Source organism: Microtus pennsylvanicus, chromosome 10, assembly GCF_037038515.1.
Source record: "Microtus pennsylvanicus isolate mMicPen1 chromosome 10, mMicPen1.hap1, whole genome shotgun sequence".
NCBI lineage: Eukaryota > Metazoa > Chordata > Mammalia > Rodentia > Cricetidae > Microtus > Microtus pennsylvanicus.
In genome coordinates, this window is record NC_134588.1 from 53,008,387 (window position 1) to 53,027,594 (window position 19,208).

At 45.7% G+C, this 19,208-nt stretch overlaps 1 protein-coding gene across 2 annotated transcripts in view; it reads left to right on the top strand.

Moving 5' to 3' along the window:
* Kiaa0040 (KIAA0040 ortholog) overlaps positions 1-12,777 on the top strand; it is a 36,156-nt gene extending 23,379 nt beyond the window's left edge. For both annotated transcript variants that reach the window (XM_075988363.1, XM_075988365.1), the window contains one exon: positions 9,299-12,777. In XM_075988363.1, the coding sequence (XP_075844478.1) occupies positions 9,422-9,724 (303 nt within the window). In that variant the 5' untranslated portion in view covers positions 9,299-9,421 and the 3' untranslated portion in view covers positions 9,725-12,777. The remainder of the gene's footprint in view (positions 1-9,298) is intronic.
* Positions 12,778-19,208: the final 6,431 nt, after the last annotated feature.

Below are 19,208 nucleotides of genomic sequence, written 5' to 3' on the forward strand. Positions count from 1 at the left end.
GAAAGCCTGGCAAAGTGAACTGAGAAGAGGGAGATACAGGTTCTGGTTCTGACTGCACAAATTGTTCGTGGCTGACCTCCAGCAATGGACTCCAGACTTCTCACTAGTGAACTAAAGGAGTCTCACCCGGTGGCCCATCTCAAGGCTCTTCTAATCCAGGAAGCACATTCTAATAAAGTAACCTTTGATAATTTTTAAGAACTCTAGGTACCGTAATCATTTCAATATTGATGATCTATTTGTATTTTTGTTCAAAATTGTAACCATAATTGCAACATTGATTCTAGAGGGAAACACTATCTATTTTCTTCCAACCATCAATTTCTAGTCATATATCGGATATGCATGCTTTAGGGCAGGAACAAGCCTCCAACTTTTATTTTAGAACTAGTTATGTGAAGCAGTACATTACATTGGAGAAAATGTTTATTTTTATAATGTCAAGCACTGGGTTTCAGGAACAGATATGATGTTCAGCATGTAGATTATTTGCCACCACCCAACAAGTTTTGTTCAACACGGTTCTTCCATGAATTAGAGAGTACCTATTTATCCCAGGTGAGAGGGTAGCGCTGTCACTAAAATACAACCCAGGTCAGCAGAGTTGATATCACTAGGTCAGGCTCTACTCTGTTTCCTCACAGCCAGAGATGCTTGCTTGGTGAACTGTGTGACGTCATAACCATGGGGGATTTTTTAAATTTATTTTTATTAAGATTTATTTATTTATTATGTATACAGTATTCTCAGTATTCTGTCTGCATGTATGCCTGCTGGCCAGAAGAGAGCATCAGATCTCATTACATGTGGTTGATGGGAATTGAACTCAGGACCTTCGGAAGTGCAGGCAGTGCTCTTAACCACTGAGCCATCTCCCCAGCCCCACCACGGGGATTTTGTAAGATGTGTGGTTTGAGAGTCGGGGTGAGGATTGGGTGGCTAAGGTGGGATAAGGAATCAGAGATGGTGGGAGTCAGGAACTTCTCGATGGGATTCTTCTTCCTTCTTTGTGGATAAAAGAAAATGTATATTTGTATATTTACACACACACACACGGATAAAAACTGTATTTATATTTTCACACACACATGCACATGCATGCTTGTGCCCACTCAGACTTCTCACAGGAGACCAGAACTAGAAGAAAAGTAGAGCCAAGGAACATGTCCTCATGTTTTGTACGTTCTCCTCCTCACATCTGGAGAACATCTGATCCAGGCCTTTATCCCACCCTCTCCAATACGATCATCCTCTGTCCTGATGCCAGTCTCTCCACACCTCAGCCTCTCCAGTCTGATTTCTCATGCCTGCGTGGCATCATTTTTACAGAGTCTACATTCATTTTAGTCCCACTCGCTCTCACGGCACAGCACACCCCAGCCTGAGCCCAGCCCTGGGCGTAGCCCTGTAGCCACCTTTGGCTCTCAGAGATTGAATTCACCCTCTGAGGAATGAACCACACCCGTGTACTCCCTCCCACAGGTCCCGAAGCCTGGTCGCAAGGCTCGGGCCTGCAAATGCAGTCATTCTCCTGAAGTGAGCCTATGCACTGGGCCTGCAAATGCAGTCACTGTCCTGAAGTGAGCCTATGCACTGGCCTGCAAATGCAGTCACTGTCCTGAAGTGAGCCTATGCACTGGCCTGCAAATGCAGTCATTCTCCTGAAGTGAGCCTATGCACTGGCCTGCAAATGCAGTCATTCTCCTGAAGTGAGCCTATGCACTGGGCCTGCAAATGCAGTCACTGTCCTGAAGTGAGCCTATGCACTGGCCTGCAAATGCAGTCACTGTCCTGAAGTGAGCCTATGCACTGGCCTGCAAATGCAGTCATTCTCCTGAAGTGAGCCTATGCACTGGCCTGCAAATGCGGTCACTGTCCTGAAGTGAGCCTGTGAACTTAACAGACCTCTAAACACCAGCAGGTTCCCCTCAGGTGACCTTCCTCTTCCTGGTCTCTGGATGCCTGAGTCTATAACTAAAGTCACAGACCTGCAGGGTGCTGGCAAGCATTGAAGCCCCTTGTGAGGCCTCTTTCATTCGGTGGGATTAGGGGCTTCTTTTTGTAAATTTTTTTTTGTTGCTCCTGAAATTATAACTAAACATTTCCCCCTTCCCTTTCTTCCCTCCAAACTCTCCCATATACCTCTCTCCTTGCTCCCTTTCAAATCCATGACCTCATTTTTTTTATTAATTGTTACATAATACATAGATACATAATATGTAAACACAGTTTGCTCAGTCTGTACAGCAGTGGTGCTCCCTGAGCTGGGGAGATGGCTCCGCGGTTAAGAGCACTGGCTGTTCTTCCAGAAGTCCTGAGTTCAATTTCCAGCAACCACATGGTAGTTCACAACCATCTGTAATGAGATCTGATGTCCTCTTCTGGCCTGTAGGCCAGATAAAAATACTTTTTTTAAAAAAAACAGTGTTTCTTCACCTTCCTAATGCTGCGACCCTTTAATACAGTTCCTCATGGTGTGGTGACCCTCAACCATAAAATTATTTTTTTTGGCTGCTCCATAACTGTAATTTTGCTATTGTTACAAATCATAATGTAACTATTTGTGTTTTCCAATGGTCTTAAGCAACTCCTGTGAAAGGGTTGTTTGACCCCAAAGGTTCACGACCCATAGGTTGAGAACTGCTGCTGTCTGCTATCTGTATGCATGTCTTCAGGGCTAATCATTTGGTTCTGGATAACCAATCAGCATGATCTTCTCTGGAGAAGACTATTGTTCCCGCTCTTGGAATTCCTTAGCTGTCTGTAGCTCTTTATGTAGGGTTGAGCCCCATGGGCTTTCTCCGTCTACTTTAGCTGCCCTTCAGCTCATTTTTAGGTGGTCATGTTGGTAAGATTTTGTGTGTGTCGCTTCTAACATTCATAAAGACACAATCTCACAACAAACTCTTACACTCTTTCCGTCTCCTCTTCCACAATGGTCCCTGAGCCTTAAGTGCAGGAGTTGTATTGTAGATATGGAACGCTCTGCATTTTGATTGGAAGTGGTTTTCAGTCATGGTCTCCCCCCCTGTTGCAAAGAGCAGGATTTTGTTTGTTTTTATGAAGGGTGAGGACTACTATCTGTGGATATAAGATGAATGATTCTAATGTAGTAAGTGTTGAACCAGACTGATTTAGAGGATGTGGAAAGAAGACAGAATAAATCTTTTCCAGGAGGAGGTTGTTCTTCAACCAGAAGGATGAAGGATACCAGTCTATCCTTGGGAGTAGAGACTTAGGGTACGTGGTGCAGAGGGTTGGGCTTCTAGAAAAGGGGACTTTGGGAATGGAAGATTCCATCTTCAAATCAGTCCCCCTGCAGTTTCAAAGTGACAATTACCAAAGGAGGCTGGGATGGTCACATTGTCAGGAGGGAATGTTTTCTAGAGAAAGCGAAATTTCTTTGTTTAGGAGGATACACTATTCTTTGGACTCCCTTCCAGATCCTGATAGCCCACAGGTGTTATCAATCAAGTCAACTTTCCTGTCCAGTGTTTGTTTACCGGCCCATAGGAGGTTATTAGGTCCATAACTTTTCTGTTAGGATTTATGCTGGTTTAGTAAAGCAGCAGGTGGGGTTCTCCTCCAAAATACATGACTCCAATAGCCCCAGGTAGTTAGCCAGGTTTCTAGTACCAGGCATGGTTTCCCTCTTGTTGAATGTCTTAAAAGTCCAATATAGGAAACTGTTGGTTACCACCAAGGTATGTGTGCTACTACTGCACCCAAATGCTTATTGTGTTGTGCTGACCATTGCGTGGTTCATAGTGTCATAGCTGGGTAAGGTTGCTAGTTGGGTTCCCTCCCTCCTTTGGAAGCTTCCTCTGATATTGTTGTGCATATGGAAAACTGCTTAGCTGTTCAGAAAAGTTAAATCATGAGCTTTACATACATGTATGGCTGGAACTAGAAAAGATCATACTGAGTGGGGTAACCCAAACACAGAAAGACAAATGTCACATGTTCTCTCTCATCTGAGGCTCCTACCTCCAAATCTTCAGATGTGAGTACATAGCCTAGAGTAACTGCAGAAACCAGGAAACTAAAAAGGGACCATGTCTGGGGTGGGAGTGTGAGAAAAATAAAGAAGGGAATAGTTAGGTACAAATAATCTGATGGTAAAGATGAGAACAATGGAGGGGCACCAATTAGGAATCAGGACAGAGATAAATATAGAAGAAGGGTAACGTAACAATAACAATGTCTGAAAAAGTCATAAGGAAATGTACTAGTAACAATCTACCAAAAAACTAAAACAAAAAGCCTATAATATACACACATCTGTACATAAATATGTGCATATAGTTTAAATGAAAATTTCCCATCTGGGTTGACAATGCTCCCTCCAAGAACCAAAGACCACCCAACAAAACCCCAGTACCAGGTATTAGAAGCCCCCTTTTGAGCTGTTGGCCAAGATTGTCCAAGAGATTTACAAAACATACAACCTATTATTGTTGCCCTGGGTTACCTCCCAGAGGTGGAAGGTAAGTCCCTATTGCTGAAGACATCATAATTCAGACGCAGGATCCAGAGGTCCCTGAGCTGGAACTGAACTGAAAGCCTCCTCCCTGAGGACCAGCTTTTGAGGTAGTGCTTCTTTAACAATGAGGATGGAGCTAGGAGGTTCAGGATGGGAAGCGAAAGCTCATGGCTGGAATTAACCTGTTGTTATTGGAGAGAACCTGCTGTTTTATGGATCATGTTTGCATAGTTTACATTTTACAAAATGCATGAAATAGGCTTGACTGTTTTGACCTCACAGCACCGTACAGATGCTTATTAGCTTCATTTTGTAGTTGAGGTTCAATAACTTGCTGTGGTCACGCAGGTTAATCTGAGGCTCAAACCCAGATCCTCTGGCTCTAGTACTGTGTTTCCCAACATCACCTCATACTCAGGCAGAAAGAAGCTGGGGGAGAAACAACCACGAATGAAGATCTCTTTCCCTAGCCAGATACTACAGAGGATTGGAGAGATTGAGAATATTTTGTTTCTAGGGAACTGAAGGTAACTTTCCCCCATTCTCTCTCTCTTTCAAACCCAGCCCCACAAGCACAAACGCGTAGATAGACTGGCACCTATTGTTCACTTTACAAGAATAGATGAATGATGTTTCTATGGCAGTGATACTTGAGAGCAACAAAAGGATAGGCTCTTCCGAGTACATTCAGCCCAATGTGTGACTTCCTTTGCATACTGTCCCATGGAAGCCCTAACTTTTCATTCATACCACTGAGGAGATGTTTGATTGTTTCCCGAAAACACTAATAACACAAAGCTCATAAATACTAATGAAATGCTATAGATTAGCAGAGCTCAGCAAGGAACCTAGGGAGCCTAGACAAGAATTCTTAGATCAAAAAATATAAAGAATACCTTTTAATCGAATTTTTCCCAGACTGGGCTCCTAAATGCTAATGAGTACTTTCTCTGTGTGGAGAACTGACTTGAACAAGTACCTTTAAGAATGCAGAAGTGAATTATTGACTTAGCTTTAGTTGAAAAGAAATCTATTTATTCAAAGGCTAATTTAGGTGCCACTGGATGGACGCATTTAAGACAAAGGAAGGAAGGTAGGAGAGCCTGGGACGTTGAGATAAACACGTAATTCAAATGCATGCTTCTATTTCAGCCAACTAAGCAATCTAAGTGAGAATTTGCTTATTATATTTGTCTTTGATGACACAATCCTTCAATAATAATAACTGCCCTGGGCTCTAAAAGCTGGTGTCAGAAACTATAACTTTGTCATTCATTGCTGAATCTACTATGCCCGGCCCAGACTCTGGCACAAATCAAATGTCCAATAAATGTTTGTTAAATGGATAAAGGGCTCTCTTTCAATATTTTACAGAGCCTCTCAGATCTGTGATCTTTTCCTAAATGTCAGCTCGGATCTCGGTGACTGCGGCAGCACTCCCACATAAGGCCCATTCTCCACCATAACCGCCATTTGTCCTTCTCACCGCTCTCCTGTCTCCGCCTCTCCCACTCCGGGCTTCGGGCTATTGGAAAGCAGCCTGCTCTTCCATTCATGTTCTAGACATTGCGCTGCCTGAGATGCTTAAATATCCTTTCTGCCCAGTTCTCAATCAAAATCCTATTATCTTTAAGATAATTTCTAAGTGGCTGGAAATTGCCCTAACATTTTTCATGGCTCAGTGTCCTTCCTCTCTTGGACGCCCTTCTCCTTGCAGAGCCCGGCACCACCTGGTGTAGAACAGTCTATGAGTAACTGTGGTCTTGGTGTCACAGACGTGAATCACAGATACTGTGCAAGGAGCCCTTGGTCCCAGGACGGCTATGTTTGGGATCAGCTGAGAAGAGATTACCCAGATCCTCCCACAACAGAACAGAAAACTTGCTCTAAGTCAGTGGTTCTCAACTCGTGGGTTGAGACCCCTTGCGAGTCTCATATCAGATATCCTGCATGTCAGATATTAACATTACCATTTATAACCATGATAAATTACAGTTATGAAGTAGCAACAAAACACTTTTATGGTTTCAGGGGGTCACACAACATGAGGAACTGTGTTAAAGGGTTGCAGCATTAGAAAGTTCAAGAACCACAGCTCTAGATGAACCAAAACATGCTGGGTACACAAGACTGAGGCAATGCAAAGGACTATGGGAAAAAGACAAGGGAAATTCAGAAGAGAAGTCCTTTGGGGGTAGCTCAGCAGGGGGAGGATCCTGTAAAGTTATGGCTTATGTGCATGTGACTCAGGGGGTGCCTGAGGAGTTGTGGCATATGTGTATGTGGCTGGGGGAGGGGAGCTGTGGAGTTATGATGTGTGTGTGTCTATGTGTGTATGTGACTAGGGGTAATGGAGTTATGGCATGTGTGTATGTATGTGTATGTGTCTGTGTGTGTGACTGGGAGTTATGGTGTGTGTGTGTGTGTGTGTGTATGTATGTTACTGGTGGGGGTCTGAGAAGTGATGGGGTGTGTGTGTGTGTGTGTGGTGTGTCTGGGAGGTGCTGTGGAATTATGGCTTGTACCAATGGTTAGTTTTCTCTCCAGGGAGCCTGGAGTCTTGGAATCGAAATGGAGTATAGGCAGATCCACATCATGAGTGCCCCCAGCCCTCCCAGGGACCGAGGCAATGCCCCAGTGAGAAGACAAGGCTTTCCAGAGTCCTTCTTAGTGTGTTGCATGTTGATTTTAGTTTTGACTTACACTTTCTGTAAACCTGCACTTAGGACAGAATTGGGTTTTCTTCTGGGTCTCTTTATACATTTGGGAAGTGTCTCACACTGGGAAATCAATCTCTTTTCAGACTGCTTTACAGTAGAGTGGGATAAATGCTTAAGTCAGTCTGAGGAACAGCCAAGGATTGTAAGGGTCTGCAAATCCTGGGCTGCTTGCCAAAAATGGGTTAATTCCATACAAAGGACTAGGAGGCCTGGAGCGAGGCCTGTGAACAGTTCACTCACTGGAGATCTGGAGCCACACTTCCCAGAATGAGTAAGTCCAGCTCCGCCACTCGTGTGTCTTGTGACCCATACCTTCATCTCTAGCTAAAGGATAGAGATTGATAGCACTCGCTGCACATGGTAATAATGAGTCGGTGGGAGTGAAGTGAATTAATAGACGGAGCGTGCCTAGAACAATGCCTGGCACATGCTAAGTGGTTTTAAAAATGGGCTAAAATTATTGCTGTACTTTCGTGGCATTACTTTGGTTACCATGGGCTATGGGGTACACTAATAGATGCCAATCTGTACAAATAACACCACTTGGATTGAGGCCAAATTTCAGCAGAACAGGTCAGTGAAGCCACTGAGTATATAGGACAATTATAGATCATGTTATCCAAGAAATTATACCTCCTCTAGGACAGCCTCTAGGGCACCTTGTAATCTACCACTGTGTAGATTAAAGCACACCTTTAGCTTCCGAGAAACAGAACCAAACCCGAACGAATCTAGAATTTGGAGCCCGGGATACACAGGCCTCCTGGCTCACCTGTCTATAGTCACAGCACACCCCAACCGCACACACAGTTCACTTAAAAAGACGCCCCAACCGCTCAGGAGTCCATAGCTGGGTGAGGGTAAGTTCAAGCCTATATGGTTGACCTGTGGAGACCCTGTTGGTCAGCAAAGTGCCAAGGGAAATGCAATATAATTCACGTCATTATCAGCCTCTGTTTATCAACCTTGAGAGGATGCTGGGTTTATTATCCAAAACTCTGGGTGCTCCTACAGTGCCATGTAGCCTTGGACATCCAGCTTCACCAGTCTAGACCTCGCATCTGTCATCCTCAAATGAAAGAACTGGCCAGAAGGCTCCAGCCTGGGAACCAGTTATTCTTGTTATTTGAGTCCAGGGTAATGTGCTACACAGCAAGGGGTTTCCTCCATTTCTCTGAATCATGTCTGTTCCCAAAGTTATCTCTGAATACGAGAACCAGTAAATTCCAAAATCCATGGGACCTAATGAGACTTTACACCTGAGAGCTGTTCCCTAAGGTATGTGTGGAGAGGAGGCAGCACAAAGAAAGAGAATCTACTTATACAAAAATAGGAGGACGACCCCGTCTCCTGAGCTTGGAATAGGGGCCCCATGCCAGTTCCTAAGCATCAGTTCCCAGGGGCTTTTAGGCTTCTCTCCCCAAGGAAAAAAGGACCAGGTAGGGAAGAGACTGGGAAGGTTTGTTTGGAAGTAGCAAGTGGGATGATGAAGACAGAGAAGGTAGAGAGCAGAGAGGACCAGACACAGGAGTGGGGTGTAAGGAGGGGGGAAGTAGGGAATGGGGAAAAGGGCAAGCACCCAGTGGCAGGGATGTGGTGAGATGAGGACTGAGGACTCTTAGCTGGGAAGAGGAAATGTCTTCTTGTGTATAAGCTCTAGGAAGCATCACAAACGATAAATCATACATGAAGTTATCATATGGGAAACACACGCTCATTACCTGCCAGGTGAACTATGGTTGAGAAAAGATTGAGAATTGTCACTTTAGAGGAGATAGGGGGAGAATTAACCAGAAAACACATGGTGCACACTGATTAATCTGTCCAAAACCTGCTGAGCACCTAGTGTGTTCCAGGACTGATACAATATTAATTTTTTGTACTAAGCCAAATATCATGTGTGTATATTATAAGAATGGGTTAATAGTTATTGACTCATTACATTACACGGACTTTGTTTATTGAGCCTCAATATTTCAAAAAGCTCCACAAATCATTGATTTCTTCTCCTTTCTAAGCATAAAACCACTGACACTAAAAATGAAGGACCATCCCCTCTGCCTCTCTCTTGAATTGTCTGCTTTACTCTCTCCAGGTGCTCCGGGTGGCATGCTCAACCCCGAAGCCAAAAGAGGAATCAGTTACAAGTGGCCAGCACTGTGGAGCCTAGGGCTTGCCAGGTAATTGGGATCCTCTGGCCCCACACTAGCCCAGCACCATGGAGAGAAATAGTTCCTTCTTCAACTCTATCTGGGAAACCATCCGGACCAGACACGAAAGGGGCATCTTCAACACCGTCTGTCTAGCTGTCGTCCTGGGGCTGCCCCTGGTGGTGGTTCTTACATTCCTCTTCATCTGCTGCCATTGCTGCTGCAGCCGGCCACCCAAGAGCGGCCAACAGCCAGACCCAAACAAGAAGAAGAAGAAAAAGAAGAAGAAGAAAAAGAAGGATGAAGACCTCTGGATCTCTGCTCAGCCCAAACTTCTCCAGATGGAGAAGAGGCCATCATTGCCTATCTAGTGAGCAAGGAAGCAGAGTGTCCTCCCCTTCAAGCCCAGCCTCCTTCTAACCACAGATACTCAGGAGGAGCCTTAACAGTGATGCACTCACGCCTACAGATTACTTCAACCAAGGAGCAAATGTCAGACCCAGCATCCCAATGGATGGGAGCATATGGACAATTCTTCCCCTGTCTTGGCAGCTATGTGTCCAATAACAGTGACCTGTGTTGTAGTCCCAAGCATGTATTACACTGTCTCTGGTATACTCTATCACAAAAGCACAGAAAGCATGTATACATGCACTTTAGATGGAGTCTGAGTATATACACACAGCCATTGTATGTATGTATATTTGGACAGCAGGTACATGGAATAGTATATTCTGTTTATCATGTGGCCATTTAATATGTACTTTGCTCAAATATACATACTTGCAGAAATGTCTTATGGGAAGACAAGTCCAGATTTAGGCACGTATGCACAATTAATAACCATGCAAGGCCCTATGTGGTGTCTATATGCCATTCAGGTTGGAGATGGGTGCTTTCCTATTCCTCTACCGACATAGTATTTTACTGGAGATACATTTGAACATTCCAGGAGCCTGGTACAGTCCTCCACCCCAGTGTGTATTGATACAGACATAGTGGTTCCTAGATGCTTCTGACCTTTCACCTGTGCCTAAACGTTTAAAGTATGGTTCCAAATCCATTCAAAGCTCTTTGCTTGCAGCTCATGACAAGGTTCTCATTAGCACTGGCAGGTGTTTAATGTGGTCCCCCAAGACCGCTCGGGGACATCACCCCATAACTACTCAGCAAGGTGCCCTTTCCTAAGCAGCGATGAGTAGCTCTTGGCAGTGACTACTAGAAAGCCATGGAAACCCATTTATTCTCTTCAACGGGCTGCAGTTATGTGCCCATGCAATGAATACACAGACAGTACGGGTAAGGAGATGCCCCACATGAGCTAGCTATGTTCTGTGTGGATGAAGGTTTCCAGAAAGCAAAGATGGAAGGTCATCCCAAGTCCAGTCTCAAAAGCAGCACACACCTTGGAAGCAATCCCCTGTACTTGTAGCAGTGCATGGTGTGTTGGAGGTGGGATACAGAAGCCATAGTTTAAATGGAAGATTAAATTGTAAAGTCGTTCGTTGCTATTTATGTTGATGCTCAGGCAAATATCTTGTACACAGTAGGTACTTGTAACTGGATGGTTATACAATGATGTTCTACTTGTAATACCTCACGGTTCCCCCCAAGTGACCTGCTCTTTTAAGATACCCCACTAACTGCTACAAAAATGAGACTACGTATTGAGAGCAGGGTTGTGTTGACATATGTGCCCTGCGGTACCTGAGGACATGCCTACAAGCTCTGTTCTGAGTGGCGGAGAGCCTTTCCTCGCCCAGGCTACAGCTAAGAGAACAAACTGTTCGGTGTTTTGATTATACTGTAGCCACGTTATGAAGGCAGAGAAATCCCGAATTTGGAAATGGGTTGGACTCTTAACACCTCATTTACACATATACTGGGGGGGCTCTTTAAATATTTTCCCCCATGGAGACCATTATAGAAAAGTGGCAAATCACTGTCTAATTAACGGCATATTCAAATTATGACATTTCAATAGCAAGAAAAGCCCCTGAATGTGATGAGACTGGGAATGGAAAGCTGTATTCTGCTTGCTCACGTGGGTTACCTGGTACTCATGATGCTACTTCAGGTCATTGTGGTGGCTCTCACATCCGGGTCTTCTACCAGACAGGGGAGTCTTATTCACTCTCTCCTACAAAACCCCAATGTCACAGGCCTTTGACCAGAGCAGCACTTCCTGATTCTCTGCCCCTCTGTCACGTGGGGACCTTGTTCTAGTTCACCTGGCTGTCTGCCACATGTCACACAATGGCCAGGCTTCTCCGCATACCACATGCCCCTCTCTGTCAATTACTACCCATTAGGTGCCCTTCCCACCTCTAACTCTCAGTCTCCCTAAGGCAGAAGACTTGGGTAGAGGTGGAGCCAGACAGCAAAGATGGGATGTCAGGTAACGAACGGTCTGCAAGAACGGATCACCAGCATCAAGGACCACACAATCACCATGGTTTCCGTGACAACTGGCTGCCAGTTTGAATTAAGACAGCAGTCAGTTGTCACTGATGTCATGACAAGGCCTCTGTCTCCAGGCACAGTGTACCTACTGCTTTCTGATCAAATGGACTTGAACCAGTTCCTGTCACGCAGCACCCAGAAAGTCAATTCTCAGTTGCTTCCATATCCTAGAATCCAGGAGTCCCAACCCTGATTGGATCACCACTTCCTGACCCCTTCCCCTCACAACCTCTCTGACAGCCTTTGTAGAACACCTAGGATGGTGCAGGCAGTGATAAGCCCCTCCCATTGCGCTGGGGAGCAGAGGCCCAGAGCAGAACCTGGTATCCTATCTCCCTGCTTCACTCTTCCATCCTTCTCTTAGAGCTTCTTCTCCCTATGCACACCAGTTCATTCCTCATGACTCTCCACCTCTTCCCCCTTGTAGTCCATTCCAGAGCTGCCACAAATAGTCAAGGGGGGGGCAGCTCAGGACCTGTGTCTACCTGACCCATCTGGGGAGGGTGAATCAGTGGAGAACATAAGAGGCTTCAGTGGGGCTGATGGCTCAGCAGTCAAGAGCACCTGTTGCTCTTGTCGAAGACCCAGGTGCCAGGCACACACATGGTGCACATGTACACATGCAGGCAAAACACGTGTACACATAAAATAAATCTCTTAAAACTTTTTTCTGAAGAGGATTCATAAAGAAGCCTTCTAAACTGGCATGGGCTTGGGGCCGGGGATCCCCTGTGCTGGTCTTCTGGTCTACACTCAGATATGGTCAGAGGGGTGTTTATCTAAGTGGATTCTTTTGATTTCTTGGGAGGAGGAAAAAAGGAACAGGCAAATGTAAAGAAAGAGCAGTCACTTTTTAAAAAGAAGAATATATAAATGATCAAAGTTGTACAGTATTTTCCAGTGTCTTTCCTGTAAAATTAAAATCACAAAGTTTATTTAAATAAATATTTTGAAACTGAAATCCTCCTTGCACGTTGGAGTAAGCTGCTTGCTGTCCTGTCACTGAGCTATTCTCACTCAGAAACCACAATGGAGGGATTCTCCCTGATTGGTCACTGCCCTCTCAGAACCTCAGGGCCAAGGACCAGGAATGTGGCTCCTCTCCCCTCTTTGTAAAGCAGACAACCATGGAGACTGAACTGGGCAACGATGGGTACAGAACAGGTGTGATACTACCTGGAGACACTTAGAAAACATTTCTACAGTGATGTCAACCAGTGTCTTCTTACAGGAAAAGGAAGAAATAGTACAGATCTTTTTTAAAACAACAACAACAATAAGGACCTCTGGGTTAATCTGTGGCTGTGAAACACAGGAGCAAGGAGCCCTGCAGTAGCTGTGAGGGACACAGACATGAGTGTCCGTCCATATGCATGTATTGATATAAGCACATAGGCCCTTTTTCTAAGTCAACCACGACTTTGCACTGATGATCAGGAGATGAAGTGAGTTAGATGCTCCTGATTCCTCTCTCAACCATGCTTAGCTTGTCATTAAATTAGAAGCCACCTAGAGTGCTGGCCAACCAAACAAGATGGTGGAAATGGTCCCTACCGACATGGCTCAGTCTGCCCTCTTAGCCACATGTGGCTTAGTTCACTAAAATAAATCAAGTCAAAGTCCAGAGCTCAATTATGCCAGCCCTATTTCAAGTGTTCAATAGCCACCCCATGGCTAGGAACACCACCCTACATGGCGTGAGGCTAGTATTTCGTGGAAAGAGTAGGCAAATGTTTGTGAACGGCTGTGATGTTTTAAATGGGCTTAAGAAGGAAGCTAGCACAGTGGCGTGTTTTGCTGTCTTGCCCAAGGCCGGCTGTTTCACAGTTTCAGTTGATTCTTGAGCTCCTTTCCTATCACCACACATCCACGGCAACCAGGGAGTAGAGTCTTGAGTCAGCCTGCTATTCATTCCTCCAGGACCTTGCAAAACTTTCCAGTGCCGAGGAGTGGCTGCAAACCTCCCGGGGGCAGGCTCCTCGCAGGCTCCTCCCAGGCTCCTCCCAGGCTCCTCCCAGGCTCCTCCCAGGCTCACCACTCCCAGAAGGCCCCTGAGCTCCACCTGCCCAGGCCCGCCCATACTCTGGGTGAGAAATGGAGTTACACAATGTGATCATCCATTGGTATTCTTAACTCACTGGAGAACTCTACTGGTTGTTTGCCTTTTGGTCTTAAGATTATTATTGAATTCAAAGTCACAGGCAAACAAGACTGAACAAATAAATCCCTTGAACAATTTACTGTATCTGTCATAGGTTCAACTTATTGAGATGTTTTCAGATTCCCATGGGGACAAGTGTCACACTTTATTTAGTAATGGCAGTGCATACACATGAAAATATTTTAGCTTTTACTATGTGCAGAGTCCACTGAGTCCCAGTTATGAGACTTTGTCCTGAGGGGTCACAACCTGCCTAAAGGAACAGACCTCTGCAGTACAGTGTGTGGAAGGAGGGGGCTACTTGTTGGTTCCCAGCCACTAAGCCCCAAAATAATCACACAGAAACTGTATTAATTAAATCACCGCTTGGTCCCTTAGCTCCAGCTTCTTATTGGCTAACTCTTACATATTAATTTAACCCATTTCTATTAATCTGTGTAATGCCACATAGCAGTGGCCACGTGGCTTCTCTCTTACTCTGCCTTCTTCCTCCTAGCCTTTCCCTGCCTACCTCTATTCCCTGTGCAGGCCCAAGACAGTTTCTTTATTAACCGATGGTATTCACAGCATAGGAGGGGAATCCCCACAACAACAGTATGCTCATTGCATCTCAGAGGAACACACACACCAAGGCTGGCATGAAGTCAGGCTAACAAAGACTTACGCTGAGGTGAACTGAGAAGGGAGGCCCACACTGGCAGAATGGATGGGAGTCCCTGGACATTGTGGGCTAGGACTCGAGACTAGGATGGTCCAGGTCCTGATGGCCACACAAGCGCTCACTGTGTGATGTAACCTCCCCATTAAGACATTCTTCAAAAGTTAAACAGAAAGAATGCACATAAAACATTTAGCACAGGGCCTGGTTTATGGAGAGCGCTCAAGTGTTGTTAACGTAACTAGAAGGAAAAGCACGGTTGGTATTCTAGAAATCAAAGGCAAAACTTCTGGAGGAGAGAATCAAATTATCAACTTGGATTTCACTCACCTTTCTCTTTCTTCTGTTCATCATCCCGTTGACCAATCATAGAAAAGCAGCCTTGGAACTGGCTAGTTCTATGCTCCTGTTGAGGAAAAGGAAGAGTCAAAAGTTTGGAATGAGAATATAAAGTCTTAAGCTCCGAACGCTCCACCTACCATTCCAGAGGGCCTGCTAGCATATAGGGGGCATTCATGGTCACATTTGGTTCCTGTTTCACAAATAAAGAAAATATACCCCAAGAAAAGAAGCCAGCATACCAAGACATGAAATGGAGACCACAGTCTTCTTCCAGGAACTTCATGGGTCTGGTCATAAGTCTGTAAGCCTCCAAACGTCCCTTTCATGTGTTCCACAACAAGCTCCACCTCCTTGGCCTCTCCTAACTAAACCTAATGCTCTTTACTAGCCAAAACACAGAACCACATTCCTTTATTTTTCTTTAAACTTGCAATGCTGGACTGGAGAGATGGCTCAATGGTCAAGCACACTTGCTGTTCTTGCAGAGGACCCAGGTTTGTTCCCAGCTACACATAGCTGCTCACAGCCATCTGTCAGCCCAGTTTCAGGACATCCAATGTTCTCTTCTGGCCTCCATAGGCACCAGACATGTACTGGTGCATATACATATATGAAGACTAAATACTTGTGCACGCAAAATAAAATAATCGGGAGGGAGATTCTCAGTGGTCCCTCACGAAATCCTGAGTTCACATCCTGAGAATTCCTCTGCATTTATTATTCTCCAAACAGCCTTATATACCAAAACATAAACTAAGGGGGAAATTCCTTAGCCTTCTGTTTCCTAGGTAACCAGGTAAATGGCTGTGGTCATGTCCACACCTTTGCCCACACCTTTCTATGCCCATTTTATCATGTCTCCCTATCTTCCTGCTCTGTGTGCCAGCTCTGTCACGTGGGCCGGATTAACATCTTTTCAGGCATCCTCCACATTGCAAAGAAGGAGCAGAAAAACATCCTGACCCTTTGTCAGGGATGACAACAGGCTAGTTGGCCATCTCCTGTGCAGCAGATGCAAACTGTGGCCTGGGATTCTCGTCGCCATACCATGTAGAAATATGGGCCTACAATTAAGTCTAAAACAAATCTTTTTACAAATTAAAAAGCTGACAAACCAAATGTAAAATAACTAAAATTTACAATACACCTTTAGAACTATTCTATCTTTGCCCTTATTTATATAGAAGTCCATCTATTTCTATAATAAGCAGGGGTTTGTGAGTTAACCTGGGAACCTTATTTACATAGCACTGGGACTGGAACCCAAGGCATCCACAGAAACAATCCACTCACAGAGGTACTCTGGGAAGAGTTTGGAAATGCCCCTGGAACTGTCTATCCACTTCCCAGCCCGGTACATGATGGTAGACAGGTTGTGGGGAGGCAGAGTCAAGAATTCCCTTCCAGGGAACACCTGCTCACCTGTTGTGTTAGACCAGGAAAAACACTGCCTAAGCAACCACTAAGTTCAGGTTGGATGCTGACTGGACCCCACTGACCAACTCTCCAGAGGTTGATACTCAAGAAAAGTGGGGCACCCCTCTAGAACTTTCCCTTCGTGGAGTAAAGGTTCCCTTGAACCGAGAGGCACCCGGTAATGCAACACTGCCATCTCCTGGCAAGACTGGGTATAGCAGGCCTCTTGGCCCTGGCTGCAGGCTCCAACCTCCCATTGACATGAACTGTTGATCCTCTCCAGGACCCTGGTGAAAGGCTTAGCGAATGACCTGTAATTTTTTTTTAAGTGGATCTGGGGACATTTTCTAGTAACTAAGTTCCACCAGCAGCTTTTCACCATCTTTTCTTTGCATGTTTTCTTGTCTGCATGTCCACAACCATTTTCTTTTTTCTTTCCTTGATCACAATTCTTTGAAAATCTCTGACTCTGTGTATGTGTGTTTCTTCTCTCTCTCTCTCTCTCTCTCTCTCTCTCTCTCTCTCTCTCTCTCTCTCTCTCTCTCTCTCTCTCTCTCTCTCTCTCTCTCTTTCTCTCCTCTCTCTCTCTCTCCCTCTCTCCTTCCCTCCCTCCCTCCCTCTCCCTCCCCTCTCCTTTTTCTCCCTCCCCTGCAGTATTTTCTAGCCTTTGTAATCTTTGAATCCCTGATAATTCTAAGATATAAAACAGAGTGCTTGAACTCACATGACAAACATAAGTGCCGCGCATTTCCAGAGGAAGCAGCCATGAGACGCAACTAGTTCCAAGCTCTGAGGTTTACCAGCTAGTCTTTGAAAGCGATCTGCCTTAAATCCTGCTGACTCCACAGATCTCTCCCTGACACAGGCCAAGGGAATCATTACCTCTTGCCTGAACTATTACAGCAGCTGCAGCTGGTCTGGGAACCTCCATCCTTTCCCTATGTACCCCGCCCCCAGCCCTTGCAGGTGGTTAGGGGTACAGGGTGCTCTCAGACAGGAGGAATAAATTCCGGTGTTGTGTATCACAGTGGAGTAACAGGCTGGAGAGGATTAAATGTATATTTCAAAATAACTAATAGAGGAGATTTTGCATGATCGCAACACTGAGATAGGATAAACGTCTGAGGCGACGCATATGTCAGTCACCCTGATCTGATCCTGTCACATCGTGTAAGCACACTGAAATGTCACACTTCCCCATCCTTATGTGCCGATTAAAAACAGCACCAAGACTAGGGAAATAGCCCCGTGGTGGCGAAAGCAACCACTGCTCAGGTGTGAGGCCTGGAGGTAAATGCTCGTCCGGTGTGGCAGCCCACCTGACGTCAATCTTCACACAGAGGAGGCAGAACAAACGGACTGGAACCTGTGAGTCCTGGGTTCAGAAAGAGGGCCTGTCTCAGTAAATGAAGGAGAAAGTGAGCAAGGGAAATGCAGGGTAAACTTCTGGCCTCCACACATGCACGCCCACTCATGTTCTCTCTCTCTCTCACACACACACACACACACACACACACACACACACACACACACACACACTCAATTTTAAATAGTTTCCAAAAAAAACCACTATGTTGCCTTCTCCATCCTGTCACCAAACTAATGTTCCCTAACTACAAGCCTGCCACGTCACTTCAAGGTTTCAAAAGCACTGGTCACTCCCCTCCGTCCAAAGGCTTTTCATGGGGACAGTGGCTCTCCCACCTGGGTCCTTGTTAGAGTCCCCCTAGAGAACTCTGAAAAGCTCAGATGCGCAGAACTCACCCAAGACCCACTGAAGGGGACTCTGGAGTGAGCAAAAGGACACACATCAAAGCTCACACCGGCTCTGTCGGGCAATGTGAACAGACAGACAGTACAGCGTTGCAGCAAAGAATCCCTGTTTGTCCTCTCCACGGGTTCCCTGGTCTTCTCACCCACTGAGAAGCCATGTTGCCTGTCTCAGGCTTAGCCTTACTCTCCCAGGTGTCTGGCTGCTCCCCTTGCCATTCAGTCTGTCTTTCTAGGCCTGATGCTCTGATAATCTTGGTGGAATTACACACGCATACCACAGTGCCAACCACACCCCTAGTGACTCACTTTCTCCTTAAGCCTCCACCATCCGGATTAGTTTCCGAGCTGTCTTCCCACACGTTTCTGAGAGTTGATCAGTTTGCCTGCGCAGCTCTACCTTGCGCATGCGCAGAATAGACAACCTCGGGAACCTATCAAAGTTTGTGGGACAGACGTCCTGGCCCGAGCTCTGCTCCTGGCTTCTAGTGTATCCCCACTCCTCAAACCTCCGTTCACTTTGGGTCATCCTGAAGCATGGGATGACTTCCTAGACCCACCCGACTCTAAGAAAAGTGTTTCACCCTCCCTGACAAGCAGATCTACGCTTTTCCTAGGCCCGTATTCCGTTCCTGGAATGAACTGCTGGGCTGGCCACGTTAAAGCAAAGGGCAGCACTAAACACTCCTTGAAAACGAATCCCTTCCCTGCCCACAGTGGAATCTTTGAAGGTCATTGTCTTAGTTGGGGTTTCTATTGCTGTGAAGAGACACTGTGACCACAGCAACTCTTATAAAGGAAACATTTCACTGGGGCTAGCTTACAGTTTTAGAGATTTAGTCCGTTATCGTCTTGACAGGACATGGTAGCAGTCAGGCAGCCATGGTGCTGGCGAAGCTGAGAGTTCTATGTCCTGATACACAGGCAGCAGGAAACTACTGTGAGACTCACTGAGTGTATCTTGATCAAAAGAGACCTCAAAGCCCACCCCTCAGTAACACACTTCCCCCTACAAGACCACGCCTACTCCAACAAGGCCACACCT